Source organism: Narcine bancroftii, chromosome 7 (genome assembly GCF_036971445.1).
Source record: "Narcine bancroftii isolate sNarBan1 chromosome 7, sNarBan1.hap1, whole genome shotgun sequence".
Classification (NCBI taxonomy): Eukaryota; Metazoa; Chordata; class Chondrichthyes; order Torpediniformes; family Narcinidae; genus Narcine; species Narcine bancroftii.
Window position 1 is genome coordinate 162320702 of NC_091475.1, and position 17097 is coordinate 162337798.

General features: G+C 43.8%; 1 protein-coding gene across 6 annotated transcripts in view; it reads left to right on the forward strand.

The window, feature by feature from the left end:
- LOC138739298 (mitogen-activated protein kinase kinase kinase kinase 4) overlaps positions 1 to 17097 on the forward strand; it is a 307756-nt gene that overhangs the window by 222414 nt on the left and 68245 nt on the right. For all 6 annotated transcript variants that reach the window (XM_069891073.1, XM_069891075.1, XM_069891074.1 and 3 more), the window contains 3 exons: positions 2768 to 2943; positions 5262 to 5334; positions 13816 to 14026. In XM_069891073.1, the coding sequence (XP_069747174.1) occupies positions 2768 to 2943; positions 5262 to 5334; positions 13816 to 14026 (460 nt within the window). The remainder of the gene's footprint in view (positions 1 to 2767; positions 2944 to 5261; positions 5335 to 13815; positions 14027 to 17097) is intronic.

Consider the following 17097-nt stretch of genomic DNA (forward strand, 5'->3'; position numbering starts at 1 on the left):
CATTAATATTTAAAGACATATAGTTCAGCGTAGCCCTTTTATATTTTGTTTATCTTCTCTTTCCGTTTTTCCATCATTACCTTTCCTCCTTTTCCATTTCTGTTTTCTTATTTTCAACTCTTTATAAGACAACATTCCTACAACATCTAACATTTTCCTTATTCTCCTATTTCTATCTTATTTATCCCCAATCTCCCCTTCACCTCCTGAGTTGTCCTTTATCCCTTGTCGGACAACCACATCTCCCCTCTCCATTTGGATTTGCGAATCCACTCGCAAGCGTCAACTGATTTTGCAGTGACCGCTATTTCCCCCCACCCCGCCTTGACACTTTACATCTTAATGAGGAATTCCACCATATTGTAGTCACAACAAGATTGCTCATTAACACTTTCTCATTATTCAATACCCAGTCTAGAATGGCTTGTTCCTTTGTTGGTTCCTTGACATGCTAGTTTAGAAAACAATCCCGCATACATTCTAAGAACTCCCTTTCCTTGTTACCCTTACCAATTTGGTTCACCCAATCTACAAGTAGATGAAAGTCATCCATTATAATTGCTGTACACATTTCCAATTTCCTGCAAAATGCCTAACCTCACTGCTACTGTTAGGTGGCCTGTACACAACTCCCACTAGCGTTGTCTTTCCCTTTAATGTTTTGCGGAAACTGTCAAAATGTTTGGATTGGAAGTCAGCCTGAAGAAAACTGAAGTCCTCCATCAGCCAGCTCCCCACCATGACTACCAGCCCCCCCACATCTCCATCGGGCACACTGAACTCAAAACGGTCAACCCGTTTACCTACGCCGGCTGCACCATTTCATCAGATGCAAAGATCGACAACGAGATAGACAACAGACTTGCCAAGGAAATAGCGCCTTTGGAAGACTACACAAAAGAGTCTGGAAAAACAACCAACTGAAAAACCTCACAAAGATTAGCGTATACAGAGCCGTTGTCATACCCACACTCCTGTTCGGCTCCGAATCATGGGTCCTCTACCGGCAACACCTACGACTCCTAGAACGCTTCCACCAGTATTGTCTCCGCTCCATCCTCAACATTCATTGGAGCAACTTCATCACCAACATCAAAGTACTCGAGATGGCAGAGGCCGACAGCATCGAATCCACGCTGCTGAAGATACAACTGCGCTGGGTAGGTCACGTCTCCAGAATGGAGGACCATCGCCTTCCCAAGATCGTGTTATATGGCCACCGTGACAGAGGTGCACCAAAGAAAAGGTACAAGGACTGCCTAAAGAAATCTCTTGGTGCCTGCCACATTGACCACCGCCAGTGGGCTGATCTCGCCTCAAACCGTGCATCTTGGCGCCTCCCAGTTCGGCAGGCAGCAACCTCCTTTGAAGAAGACCGCAGACCCCACCTCACTGACAAAAGACAAAGGAGGGAAAACCCAACACCCAACCCCAACCCACCAATTTTCCCTTGCAACCGCTGCAACCGTGTCTGCCTGTCCTGCATCGGACTTGTCAGTCACAAACGAGCCTGCAGCTGATGTGAACATTACCCCTCCATAAATCTTCGTCCACGAAGCCAAGCCAAAGAATGTTTCGCAGCTCTACCCATATCAATTCCACATCCTCCAAGCTAATGTCCTTCCTTTCTATTGTGTTCACACCCTCTCTAATCAGCAATGCTAGCTCACTTCCTTTACCTTTCTGTCTAATCCTCCTGAATATTGAATATCCCTGGATGTTGAGCTCCCAGTCTCGGTTCCCTTGAAGCCATGTCTCTGTCATCCCAATTATATCATATTCATTAATATGTATCTCCACATTCAATTCATCCACCTTATAATGAATACTCCTTGCATTTGGACACAAATCTTTCAGGCTTGCTTTTGCCACACTCTATCCCTTTTACCATTATGTTGAAAAGTAACCCCCTCTGATTTATGCCCTGGGTTTACCTCCCTGCCATTTTGGCTTTTCACCTTGCTAGCTTTTGGTTTTACCCTCATATTACATCCTTCTGTCTCACTGCACTTGCTCCCATTCTCCTGCCACATTAATTTAAACCTTCCCCAACAGCATTAGAAAACAAACTCCCTAAGACATTGGTCCCAGCCCTACCCAGATGTAGACTGTCCCGTTTGTACTGGTCTCATCTGCCCCAGAACCGATTCCAGTTCCAAGAACCTGAAACCTTTGAACCACTGTTCAAACCACATATTAATTCTAACTATCCTGTTATTTCTACTCTGGCTAGCTCGTGGCACTGGTAATAATCCAGAGATTATTAACCTTGAGGTCCTACTCAATTTATTTCCTAGCTCCCTGGATTCATCTTGTAGGACCTCATTTCCATTTTTCTTCCCTATATCATTGGTATAAAAATGGGCCACAACAGCTGGTTGTTCACCCTCCCCTTTCAGAATGTCCTGCAGCTGCTCCAAGACATCCTTGACCCTTGCACCCGGGAGGCAACACACCATCCAGGAGTCCAGTTTGCGGCCACAGAATTTCCTATCTATTCCTCTTACAATGGAATCCCCTATGACTATTGCCCTACCATTTTTTCTACTGCTGTCTTGCACAGCAGAGTCACTCACGGAGCCATGATCCTGGCTACTGTTGCCTTCTCATGGTGGGTCATCTCCACCAACAATATCCAAAGTGGCATATCTGTTTTGGAGGGCGATGACCACAGGAGACTCCTGCACTACCTTCCTGTTACTGCTCTTACTATTGGTCTCCCAGTCCCTATCTTTCTCTACCCTCATTTTTATCCATCTATTTACAGGTCAAAGAAGTTTTTTAGCTTTATTGAAAGCTGCTTGGTAAAGAATTACATGCTACGACCTTCAACTGAGCACCTGTTGAAACATCCATTTATCCGTGACCAGCCCAATGAAAGGCAAGTTCGAATTCAGCTGAAAGATCATATTGACCGAACAAGAAAGAAGAGAGGAGAAAAAGGTATGTGGTACAAATGCCTGTATTCACAAAGACTTTTACTCAATATAGATAGCAATATTATTCATTGGAATATGATTTCTGTTTGATTTTGCCAAGATTTTTAACAACCTCTGTTCTCGTGTTCTGAAATTATCTCCATAAGAGGGACAGAAGAAAATGTTTTCTCAAATTTGGGTCAGTGATTGAAAAAGAACATTTCAACAAATCTAAATGGCAAATAACATATTTATTGAAATTTTAAAAAACTACAAGTAAAAATATGTAAGCTAAAGTGACAAAATAACAAATGCATTGATAAAGGTACCAGGTCTTTCTGGCTGCCAGTGACTCCACAGAAACAAAGGCTGGTCTTGAGCCCAAGTACAAGATTGCACTTTCCCCTTTTCTCTAAGATCTAAAATTGAATTGAATTGTTTTTTTTCTTTTCATGCATACTAAAATACAGAAAAAAATCTTTGCTTCCTAGCCTTGACTCAGCAATACTAACAAACAAATAAGGCAACAGAACAGGGAGGAGTTTTACAGTATTCAAATAGAGCTGGGTGTGGGGGGAAAAAAGTACAAAAACATAATACAGGGTACAGAGAAATCATCAGTATTTGGTGGTAATTTTTTAGTTCAACAATTGACCTTGAAGAATTTCATTTTATGACTGGTTCATTTATTTGAAGTTATTTTTGCTGCACTTTTTTTTCTTTTTAAGTTATTTTTATTGAAGTTTGCAATTACACAAAAAATGAAACAATACAATTATACATTGCAATAAACATTACAAGAGAAAGAAAAAAATACCTTAATTCAAAGCCCCTACCACTATACAAGGTTGTGGAAAAAAAAAATGTGGGTATTGTGAGGATAACCTGGAAATAGCATCAAAGCTTATAACACCCTAAAACTTTAGATTGTGGTAAAGGTCCATAAAAATCCCCATGGTTTTAGGAAATTAGTGTCTGAATCTTTAATAGTATATCTATTTTTTTCTTAACTTAAACAAGACATGATATTAATTAACCATTTTGTGTGTGTGTGTGGGTGGGTGTGTGTGTGTGTATAGGTGGAGTGTTGTCTTTCCATTTGATCAAAATTGCGTGTCTAGCTATCAATGAAGTAAAAGATAAAATTAGGTTTTGAGTCGAAGTCAGTAAAACACCATCATCTTGAAATGACCAGAGAATGCCAATTAAAGGGCAAGGTTCTAATTTAACCTTAAGAATCACCGATAATGTGTGAAAAATATCTTCCCAAAATTTTTCTAAACATGTGAATCAAAGAAGCCTCAACAATTTTACATTTGCCATATAGAAGATTTATAACAGAGTAAGAATGAGATAATTTAACTTCAGGCATATGTACTCTATGCACCACATTAAATTGCAATTTAGATATTGACAAGTTAGGCATTTTTTTCAATCTCAGATCCCTGACTTTCTGCAAATTCCTGAGGCAAATATTCTTGATTTATTTTTTTGATTTACAACTTTCTCAAAAAGGGTTCAATATCTCTTACTTAGTAAAATTTACTTGATTTAAGAATGGCCTTGTTAAGATCAAGAGAGACTGGGAACAGGATTTGAATCTTACATTTTCTGATGATGTTTGGGATTCCATTTGTAATTTGATTAATGTGACCTTTGTGCTCGATATTGCTTATTGATGCACTTTTAAAATGAAAAAAAATGTGAGGTTAAATTGTCATTTTAAAATTGGAGTTCAGTTGCAGAAGTGGCAGAAAAAGTTAATTTTTTAAATGATCCATGGCTCTATAAATCAGATGAAGCACTTATCAGATGAAGCACTTATCGGATGAAGCACTTATCGGATGAATCACTTATCGGATGAAGCACTTATCGGATGAGGCACTTATCGGATGAGGCACTTATCGGATGAGGCACTTATCGGATGAGGCACTTATCGGGTGAGGCACTTATCGGGTGAGGCACTTATCGGATGAGGCACTTATCGGATGAGGCACTTATCGGATGAGGCACTTATCGGATGAGGCACTTATCGGGTGAGGCACTTATCGGATGAGGCACTTATCGGATGAGGCACTTATCGGATGAGGCACTTATCGGATGAGGCACTTATCGGATGAGGCACTTATCGGATGAGGCACTTATCGGATGTCTGTCTTAATTGTTAGTATCATTGTAATGGTCCAATGGCTTTCTTTGGAGGTGTGTAATATTGAAATTATGGAGGAGGAAGTGAGGCCTTTTCCTTCCATAGGTAATTGTATCTCCTCTCCACTGACTGGAGAAGGCAGGAAATTTTCTGAGGTTTTGAATGATGTTTGTAATGTCTAATCTTTGATTTAGATGAAACAGAATATGAATACAGTGGAAGTGAAGAAGAAGAAGAGGAATTGCCTGAGCAAGAGGGAGAGCCAAGGTAATGATATTTTGCCAAATTAACTAGTTTGATTTGGAGGTTATAAGCACTACTTTGGACAGTTATAATCCAAACCTCAAAGCTAACAAGTTTGTGTTTTTATGGAGCGACGCCGCATTGAGGCCACATCCACTGGGGGTGGGGGGGGTGGACTTTTTATGGAGAAGGCCTACAAGGCTGCTCCAGCATTACTTTTATAAAGAGCGGCATCCGGAGCCGTCCTCGGGAGCTAATGGAGGCACAGCAAATGGTGCAGTAGTGCTGCCCATCGTCGTAACGTCAAACATGAGTGCTGAGCCATGGCCATCTTCGTTACCCATAATTCCCCATGCAGCTGGAACCATTCTGGAAAGTGCAGAGCGGTTCCAGCTGCGTGGTGCTGAGGGGTAGCGAAGACAGCCATTGATCATTTCAGCTCTTCTGCCCAGAGCTGCCCTTGGGTCATGCCGAGCACAGCTGTTCGCTCCCCTCTTTCATCCATCGGTCTCTCTGGCTCTGCTCCTTAACATCTGTCTTCCTTCCTCCTAGGCCGTGGAGCTTAGAGTCCCTTCGCCCTCTGGCCCCGGCAGCTTTGCGGGCTCTGACTCTCCTTGCTCCCACAGGGCGTTCATGTTCTTTGGGCTAATTAACTCCACTCCCACTCATCTTGCACATCCATTCCTGCTCTCTCTGGCTCTTCACTGCCCTCCTGCTCCTTAGTCTTGGTGAAGGAATGGGTTATAGAGGGGGAATGGGAAGAGGACATATCCGGGTGGCATGAGGGAGCTCTAACCCCAACACCAATCACATGGGAGCCTTAGTGGTGGCTCCTGGATCATGGGCTGATGGTGTCATCAGCCCGACCCTAAGCAGCCGCCTTCAGTGGCATTGCCTTTATGGATTGAGGTGGAGCGACTCACTTCATCTGTGAGACTACCCCAGGAAGGATTGGAATCCTCATCCAGCACCTGCCAATAGCGTTTTTATAAAGGTAGGTGAATCGATGTAAAGGCAGAGAATATCCGCCCTTACATTCACTTTTTTTTCTCCCCTCTATAAAAAAGCTTTAATAATTTGTTTTTTTTTTTACTCATTATGTTTTTACATGAATATGTTTTGACACTCTTTGCAACTTGTAATCACTTACCTGTGGTACACGCCATTAGGCATGTGAACTGGCCCCGCTTGTAACGCGGCGGGGGAGCCGATCAAAATGGCGCCGTCGAAGGTTTCCCCTTCGACCTCGGCACCGAGCTCAGAAGCCCACACTTGGAGACCCACATGACGTCCTGGTGACGTCCTCGCCCCCAGTGCGGTTCTCAGCCAGGTCCGGGCTGGGAGTATAAGGCCAGCCAGGCAGCCTGCAATAAATCAGTTCTGCTCACTGAGCTCAACCCATCTGGTTGTATGTTTTTTCAGTTAGCAGTGCAGCTGCCGCTACATACCATTATTTTTTTACTTTTTCTAAAACAAACTTCAATTGCCTGATTCTCCTGATAAGAGAATGGTGATATAATATTCTCGCCAGTGAAAGTAAATTGAGGTTGATAAACTCTAGTCTGTCAACTCCTGTGGTCAAGCACATTTTGAATCTGTAGTACAGATCTATAATTAATTCTAACTAAGATTACAAATTAACTAAGATCTGTATGAACCTGTGGGTAAGTTATCTTCCATTGCAACCTTTCCAATCTCAGCCAACAGTGATCTCAACTGACGGGGTTTCTGACTTGCAGAAACTTTGGATTATGGGCAGTTCATGAAACCCTGACCTAAACCGAGAGGTGTTTGTACTTTAAAAAGCATAATTTTCCAGCTTAGAGAAAAATGATTGTGGCAATTTTTGTGATCCAAGGGTTCTGGCTGAAAAGTTTTAATCTGTAGTTCCAAACTGTCTGTTGGTCGGGTGAACGTAGTTTTAAATCCCTCTGTACTTCTTTCTTTTTAAAATATTTTTATTGAGTTTAAGGAAAACCCTTTACACATGGTATCCTAATGATAACATAAATAAATAAAATAAAATCATATACATTATCACATATCAGTTGTAAATTAGAAGCGTAGCCATGATTATTACATAACTTATTTAATTCAGGACATCAAATTCTCTAATTCTTTCTTTCTTTCTTTTCTTTGGCTTGGCTTCGCAGACAAAGATTTATGGAGGGGTATGTCCACATCTGCTGCAGGCTCGTTGGTGATTGACAAGTCCGATGCGGGACAGGCAGGCACGGTTGCAGCGGTTGCAAGGGAAAATTTGTTGGTTGGGGTTGGGTGTTGGGTTTTTCCTCCTTTGTCTTTTGTCAGTGAGGTGGGCTCTGCGGTCTTCTTCAAAGGAGGCTGCTGCCCGCCGAACTGTGAGGCGTCAAGATGCAAAGTTGGAGGCGAGATCAGCCCACTGGCGGTGGTCAATGTGGCAGGCACCAAGAGATTTCTTTAAGCAGTCCTTGTGCCTCTTCTTTGGTGCACCTCTGTCTCAGTGGCCAGTGGAGAGTTCGTCAAATAACACGACCTTGGGAAGGCGATGGTCCTCCATTCTGGAGACGTGACCCACCCAGCGCAGTTGGGTCTTCAGCAGCATGGATTTGATGCTTGCGGACTCTCCCAGCTCGAGTACTTTGATGTTGGTGATGAATTCATTCCAATGAATGTTGAGGATGGAGCGGAGACAGCGCTGATGGAAGCGTTCTAGGAGCCGTAGGTGATGCTGGTAGAGGACCCATGATTTGGAGCCGATCAAGAGCGTGGGTATGACAATGGCTCTGTACACGCTGATCTTTGTATGTTTCTTCAGGTGGTTGTTTTTTCAGACTCTTTTGTGTCGTCTTCCAAAGGTGCTATTTGCCTTGGCGAGTCTGTTGTCTATCTCTTTGTCGATCCTTGCATCAGATGAAATGGTGCAGCCGAGGTAGGTAAACTGGTTGACCGTTTTGAGTTCTGTGTGCCCGATGGAGATGTGGGGGGGCTGGTAGTCATGGTGGGGAGCTGGCTGATGGAGGACCTCAGTTTTATTCAGGCTGACTTCCAGGCCAAACATTTTGGCAGTTTCTACAAAACAGGACGTCATGCGCTGGAGAGCTGGCTCTGAATGGGCAAAGAGTAGTTCACGGACAAGTTGCTCTTGTGTCTTGGTGTGAGCTTGCAGACGCCTCAGATTGAAGAGACTAATTCTCTAATCATATTAAATGAAACAATTGCTCGAGCTGAACAATAGCTCGAGCTATGTCCAAAAATAGTATTGAATACAAAAATTATACAAATAATACACGTAAAACCCCTTATATAAGATATTTTATACTTCTCTGATGTGATCATGTTGTTCTATGATATGATCCGTAATCTTTCAATTCTTTCTCAAAGGTAAATTGTTGGTTCTCTATTCTGTGCCTCCCTCTGGTGGCATAGAACAGAAATCTGTGTTAAAATGAAAAAGTTTGTTCTCCTACATGTCGTGTCCGCAGTCATAGATATGCTCGGGAGCTCTCAGTGCGTGGCAAAGCTGCGGACAGGAAGTTGAAGTCGCTTGTGCAGGGCAGAAGAAGGACCAGCATGGATCTTTTAAGCGTGTGAGTTTGAATTACCTGACACAATGGACTCCAGCAGCATGGACGACGCAAGCGACTCAACGTTTCAAAATTTAGTTTTGCTTGAACTGGCATCTTTCTGGATTGCTCAGCCCCTCGTCTGGATTCAACAAACACAGGCCCAGTTCTGGGTCAGGAACTACTATGTGGTAGTGGCACTCGACCATGAGATGGCAGGCCAAATAATGGACTTTCTGCAGCAGCCCCTGGAGGGTCAGCACTTTCGGGGTCTCACTTCGTGAATGGGCAGCGCAGTTGCTGCATATGGACGGCCTATGTGACCATGCACCATCAGCCCTAATGAGTGACATGCTGGCACTGGCAGATGGCCATCAGCCATGTCTACTCTTTGAACCAATCTTTTTTGAGCAGATGCTGGAGGGATTCACCTCCTAGCAAATGAGGATTTCTCCCACCCGCATATGGTGGCTACGCACCAAGACGGTGGAACAAGCGTTGAAATTAGTGCTGCGTCACGGCTGAAGGGCCAGCCACCCTACACCCCAGCAGCAAAGTCAGCAACACCCACACCAAGAGACGACAACAACTCTGAGTTTTGGTGTTTCTATCATCAGAGGTGGCGATCCAGGGCCCACCAATCCCAACCGTCATGTTTGTTCCAGGAAAACGACAAGGCCAGCCATCGCTGGTGGCTGGCTGGCGGGAGAACACTCCAGGTTCAGGTTCTTGGTAGACACAGGAGCAGAAATCGGCAGCATCCTCCTCCCCCCACCCCTGAGCACAAATACCAGGACCAGAAGGGCTGGACAGGAACTCATGGCAGCCAACGGCAGCACCATCCGCACCTATGGCACATGAACTACCCCTTTGCCATTCGGTTCCAGCTGATACACATGGACGTTTACGCTGGCCGCAGAGTCACAGCCATTGTTGGTGCAGACGTCCTCCGCACATACTGTTTGCTGCTAGACCTGCAGTGAAGATGGCTAGCTGACGCAAAGACATTTCAAACCTCTTCCCTCAGCAAGGCCAGATTGCTGGCCCCGCACCTGGACTCAGTTAGATGTTCGGACAATGAATTAGCTAGGGTGTTGTCTAAGTTCCCATCCATCATTACGCTGCAGTTTTCCATGACAGCCTCCAAACATGACGTGATGCACCACATTTCCACTCAGGGACATCCCCTGCACGCCTGAGTTCGCAGATTACCACCAGATAAGCTCCGACTAGTGAGGGAAGAGTTTAACAAGATGAAGATAATGGGCATTCTTCAGCATTCAGATAGCCTGTGGTCCTCTCCACTCCATATGGTGCCCATGTTCACAGGAGGCCATGCAGGGTCTACAGGAGGCTGAATGAAGTGACCATCTCTGATAGGTACCCAGTCCCGTACATCCAGGACTTCACAGCCAACCTGCACGGAGCACACATCTTTTGAAAGATAGACCTGGTGCGACAGTATTATCAAGTCTCTGTCCACCTGGATGTTAGCCTAAAGACAATCATCATAACACCATTCAGCCTTTTTGAATTCCTTTGAATGCTGTTCAGCCTCAAGATCACAGCCCAGACCTTCCAACAGCTCATGGACACAGTAGGGCGGTACCTGGAATTTCTGGTCAGCTGCTCCCGCCAGGAACACCTAGCACACCTGTGCCTACTCTACCACTGCCTCATTGGCTATGGCCTGGTGATCAACTTCGCCAAGTGCCAGTTCGGCCTATCCACCATTGACTTCTGGATCGACCATCACAAAGCTGTTTCCCTGCTAAGGAAAGTGCAGGCCATTTGCAAATTCGCCAGGCCCAACACAGTCAAGGGTCAACGAACTATCAGCATACCAAACCACAGTCACTGGACTCCACCTAATGGATATACTAATTGGGGCCAGAGGTACCAAACTCCTGTGTGACACTTCCACCGGGCAACCTTGGCCCGTCGTACCGTCCGCTTGGAGGCACCGGATCTTCTACACTTTGCCCATCCTTGCAACAACCCAGTTAATCGCAGATGCTTCATGTGGCATGACATACGAAAGTAGGTTGGCCACTGGGCTACACCGTGCACACTCTGCCAGACTTCCAAGTTCCAGAGGCACGTAAAGGCACTACTTCAACCCTTCCAGTCAACACACAAGAGGTTCAAACATGTGCACGTGGACATCATCAGCCTGTCTTGAGAGGAGCATGGTAGACAGATTCATGGAGTGGCTGGAAGCCGTCCCAATGACCGACATGACAACAGAGACATGCGCCAGGACGCTGATCACAACCTGGGTGGTGAGGTTCAGGCTCCCCAACCACATCAACTCGGACCGAAGGGCACAGATTACCTCGGCTCTGGTCAATGGCAGCGCATCTGTTAGGAATCCAGCTCCACCAGAGGACTGCGTACTATCCTCATTGGAACAGACCACCCTTAATGGAACAGCTTGGTGGAACATTTCGACAGGCACCTGAAGTCAGCCCTGATGGCATGCCCAACTCAGTAGACAAACTCCACTGGGTGCTACTGAGCATCTGCACAGCACCCAAGGAACACCTGGTAGAGTCATCCACTGAACTAGTTTATGGTGCACTGCTTACAGTACCTGGCCAATTTATGCCCACACCCCGTGCCCAAGAGGACACACTAGCAGAGATCCTGACCAGACTTCAGGAGATTCTTGGAACACCGGCTCCGGTACCAGCGTCCAACACGGGGCAAGGCCCTCTTTCGTACTCAGAGATTTGCAGCAGAGCAGGTACATGCTATTCCTCCTCCAAAGACCGCACAGAGCACTCCTGAAGTGGCCGTATGAAGGACCCTATGTCATAATGGGGCAACTTGTGCTTTGGATGTGGGTGGCTATGAGGAGACTTTTACCAGAGACCGCTTAAAGACTGCACACCTGGACATTGATCACCCAGTCATGGCCCCACCAGTCAAGAGGCAAGGGCAGCCACGTAAAGTTTACAGTGTACCGGAGTATGGTTTTAGCGCCTCTTATTGTCAGTTCTGAGGGGGGTTCATGTGGCAGGCGAACCGGCACCAGCAGTCGTGGTCGAGTCCATAGTCAGAGACATACTTGGGAGCTCTCAATGCGGAGCAAAACAACGGACAGGAACTACATCACTTCAGCCTTGCATGAGCTCTGGGACCAGTATGGACCTTATAAGCATGCAAGTTTGAATCAGTAAATCATTTGGTTTGAAACTCCACTTGACTTAGCGTGTTTCTTCCACTTGCGGTGGCCAATAGCCACGCCACAGCGTAGTTGTATTTCTGACTATTTCTTACAGTCACGCAGTTCAATAAAATTTAGAACTTGGGGAAAGCAGGTAGACCAACCCCCGATTGAGAAGGAGAAGCAGAGGAGATGACTATATGGAATGGTGACCATGACGATAGACCAGTGAGGGGCACTGCAGCTGAAGTTCACATAGACGGCAGGCTGTTAGTGACTTGAAGCGAGGAACTCACGCAGACTGTGGGCGACAAGTGACTTGTTGTCAAAGGGCTCACACCAGGCTGCAGACTGCTGATTAGCTGAAGGGGGACCAGGTATCGCAACTGGGAAACAATAGAATTCAGAGAGCCGGAGGGGCTCCCGATGGGCCTTGGACGCTGAAGCTTCCTTGTTGATGGCTTGGACTGAAGTCTACGTGGCTGCAGAGGCTACAGGAGTGTTGGAGGTGAATCCACGGACACTCAGGCCTACTAAAGGGATTCTCTTTTGCTTCTCTTTCTCTGATTTAATTGGGTGCCGAACAATTTCTACTGATGATGAATCTTTGCATTTTGGCAGACTCAATGCTATTTTGTGTAATATCACATCTGTTTTATTACGTAACAACAACAAAAAATCTTGTATCTTGAAACTTAAATCTATCCTGTTATAAATTGTAATCTACAGTCACCTGATCGCTGTAATAAAAATAGGAAATGTTGGAAATGCTCAAGAAATCAGTCATCATCTGTACAAAGAGAACAAATTGACATTTTAAGTTGAAGACCTTTTCAAAGTCACTGAAAGGCCATTGACCTAAACTGTTGCTCTGTTTCACTTTCATAGATGCTACCTGACTTCCTGAACATTTGGAGAATTTCCTGATTTGCTTCACTAAATTGTGCTTCTGCGCCTTGATGTTTTGCTGCTTACCCATCTTAATTAATATAGTTCCACACTTAATTTATAACTTTTACTACATATTGGTTACAAGGATGTATCATGAGGAACAAATTGCTGTATTTAGTAGTGCAAGGTAATGAAGTACAGTACAACTTTGATGATCCAAATTCGGATTCTCCAAATCCTGTTATCCGAAATTTAAATTTTTTAAAAAGAAAAAATTTCGGATAAATGAGGAACATCCAAAATCCTCATTTATCCAAAGTTTTTTCAGAGCTGAACTGACTGGGGATGTTGGGCTCCCAGCGCTGGCAGCAGCAGGAACCCTCGGGCACCTGGCACAGTGTCGGGGATCAGCGGTGGCCAAAATATTTTTTTTGGTAAGAATTAAGCATTATTTTAATGATTAAAAAGCCTTACCTTGTTTGTTGTTTAAACACTGTTACAAGTGATTTGCTGTTGCTACTACTGGGCTGTTTTAAAAAATGATTGGTTCTCCGAAAAAAAAACGTTTATCTATTTCTGATAATTCAGAGTTGTATTTACCAGTTGTATAATTTTTAAAATATTGTTTTTAATGCTGTACTTTAAAGATTGTGATTTGTTACTCCCAGGTTCTTCTGCAAACCTTGCTCGAAAGTACAATCTCTGTGATGTATGTGTGCTTGGAGTTGCCCCTATCTCATTGCATAAATTAACTTGTGTCAATATTAAAAATCATTTGTCTTTCATGCAACTCATTAAACCATATCCAAATCCACTTTCACTCTAATTTACTCATGTATGTTTCTATACCGGCTGTTATCTGAGTGAAATATGTAGAAAACTATACACTTTGTTCTTTAGCTCAATTGTCAATGTGCCTGGAGAATCAACTCTTCGTCGTGACTTCTTGAGATTGCAACAAGAGAACAAGGAGCGTTCTGAGGCAATGCGCAGGCAGCAACTCCTTCAAGAACAGCAACTCCGAGAACAAGAAGAGTACAAAAGACAGCTCCTTGCAGAGCGCCAAAAACGCATTGAGCAACAGAAGGAACAAAGGCGACGACTTGAAGAGGTGATTTTTTTATTTTACAAAATTTAATTGGTTAGCTGAGATCTCCTGCCCTGAATTGCTGCTCGTAATGCACCCATGCCCATAAGTAATACTTAACTGAAAATGTTTGTTCTCCACGACCTGAGACCCATTGAAGAGTCCCCACTGCCAAAATGCTTCTAACAGATTTCACCAGGCAGGGCTTTGTGGATGTGGGAAGTCTTCAATTTTAAGATTTTTAAAAATGCTTCCGACTTTGAGACATTTAAGTGATTGAGGTCAATTAAAAAAAAAAGAAAATTAACTAAAATATGAAAAGGTTTATTAAAATAAAAACATTTTAAGTTGAAGGTTTTTTCTTAAAGATTGCCTTCAAGTCATTGTGTTCTGGATCCTGTGCTAAGTCTGATTTTAGACAGGGCAGTGGTGCTTGCTGCATTACACATGGAGAATAGTGCCAGAGCACAAGAAAATGTTTTGGAGCAGATGAGCAGAGATCAAAGAGCTCATGCTGTTTCAGCAACATTGATTCCACTTTTAAATTTCAATAGCAGAGCCAGCTGGAAGGTAGTTTGGATAAATATTTATTAGAAATGCTTGATATTGAAATACCTAATAGCTCAACTGAAAATTGATTTATAATTTTATTAGTTATAAATATTATCTGTGAGTACCTGCAATATTTTAATCAAATTTATTTTAAAATGCATGGGAGAAGGTAATCACTTTAATATGTGTTCAACTTTAATCAACAGCTAACCTTAACCCTAATGTAAATTGTGTACATATAAAATTTGCCCAACTGGCCCATTAGTTTTTATGTCCCATTAAAAGTGTTCTCACTTCTGTTCAGCAAACACTGTCTGCACAACCTATTCTTTCCCTGTCAATAGATGTTTTTGCTTCAACTTGTGTTCAAACAGTCCTGATTCTAATTTTTTCCCCCAAATTTCTCAAAATTTCCCAATAATACAATTTTTCTGCAAGAAGTGATTGTTGAGTATGCACTCACATAATTAAGACTGGGAGACATGATGGTTTCTCATCCTTTACTTCTATTGTTATATATGGAAGGATGACATCATCATGATGTCCAGCAGAGGGCGGGCTTATACCCTACACCTCCCCCCACCCCCCTGTGCAGTAAATGCTAAGTGGGCCCCTTTGAACTAATAAGATTACATCGGGCCCAGGACTACAAGTGAGAATTAGAATACATCTCCTGAGCAATTATAATTTTAAAAGAGAAAGTATTTAATAATAATCAGGGCACATAGTCCCTAAAGAGTTCAGATAGTCTTCTTTCTCTTTTGGACTGTCTCGGCATGCTTTGCTGTGCTTGTCTTTGCTTGGGTCCTGTAGATAGTCAGGTCGGTGGTCAAGTCGGCAGTGACTGCCTGCCTTCGCTGCCCTCTTGGCTGCGTGTGTCAGTAATTGGACTCCTCACTGGTCTCCTCGACTCAGCGACTACCTCTGCCCCCCCCCCCTCACTTGGCCTGAGGGGTGGGATGGTCGGGGCAGGCCATGGCAGGTCTGGTTCCACCTCCTCCAGCTCATGAGGCAGTTCATGGACCTTAGTGTCAGTCATTGCTCGTAATTGGTTAATGTGTCGCTTCCACAATCTGTCCCCCACTAGAACAGAGTATGAGCAGGGGCTCAATTTTTGTAAGAAGACCCAGATCTGGATGAACTGGATGGCCTGGTCTGCAGGTTGCAGCCAAACATTAGTTCGACTGGGATGCATTTTGTGGTAGAATGTGGCGCGTTTCTGTATCCCAATAGGAAATCTGTAATTTTGTTAATGCTTTTTTGAATGTTTGTACAAAACGTTCTGCCTCCCCATTAGTATTTGGATGATAGGGTGCAGACAAAATATGTCTTGATATTGTTGACGCGCATAAATTAAAAAAAATGTTCTGAGGTGAATTAAGGCCCATTGTCCGTAACTAATTCATGAGGCAATCCATAAGTGACAAAGATAGTTCCTAGACAGTCAATCGTGGGATCTGCTTTTGGTGTTTTTCAGCTGTGAAACTACTGGCCATTTGGAGTGTGCATCCACAGCTATTAGAAAAGTCTCACCCATGAATGGTCCAGCGAAGTCTACATGAATCTGATGCCATGGTTTGGACGGCCATTTTGATGGGTTAGCTTCGGCTTGTGGCATTTTTGGCTGCATTGACTGACATACTTTGCATTCTCTTACTGTTATTTCAATGTCTCTGTCTATGGAGGGCCACCAGACATGCATCCGGCCCAGAGCCGGATTTGTACCATTCCCGCATGGTTGTGATGTAGTTCTGATAACATGGTAATTTGCCATTTGGATGGAATAATTGTACAGGTACCCCATTGTTAAAATCCTTCTTCGATTAATAGTTCATGGCGGCTTGTGTGGTAAGGTTTTAGATCTTCTGGAATGACTTCAGATTAGAGCTACCAATTGAGGGTGAACTATGGGATCTTGCTTAATGTTTCCTCTTCGAGTTTCCTTTCCGATCATCTAGACTGTAATGGGCAGTTATTGAGGTTGTTTTTGGATGATGGCAGCTGCCTCTGCCGTCCATTTAATAATTTCTTCTCGTTGTTCTGTCTCAGGTAGCGGCATGCGTGATAAGGCATCTGCATGGCTATTGAGTGTTCCTGGTTTATGTTTTATATCATAGTTGTATGCTGTTAGTAGCATGGCCCATCTTTGAATTCTGGCTGCAGCTAATACTGGTATACCCTTGTGTGGCCCCAGGATTAAACTAAGAGGTTTGTTGTCTGTGATCAGGGTGAATTTTTGTTACACCAAAAATGATTGCCAATCCTTCTTTTTCTAGTTGGGCGTAATTGTGTTCGCTTGTGGTTAATGTTCGTGAAGCATACGCTACTGGTTGCTCACCTTTTTCTGTGATTTGGGATAGTACCGCCCTAGTCCCACTGGTGAAGCATCCACTGCTAGTGTAACGTCTTTACTAGGGTCGTAGTGGATCAGCACCTTATTTGTTGATGTCAGTATTTCCTTTAGTTAATCAACTGTGTTTATAGTTTATGTGTTCCAATACCATATTTGATCTTTCTTGAGTAATTGGTTCAGCGGGCTGCAT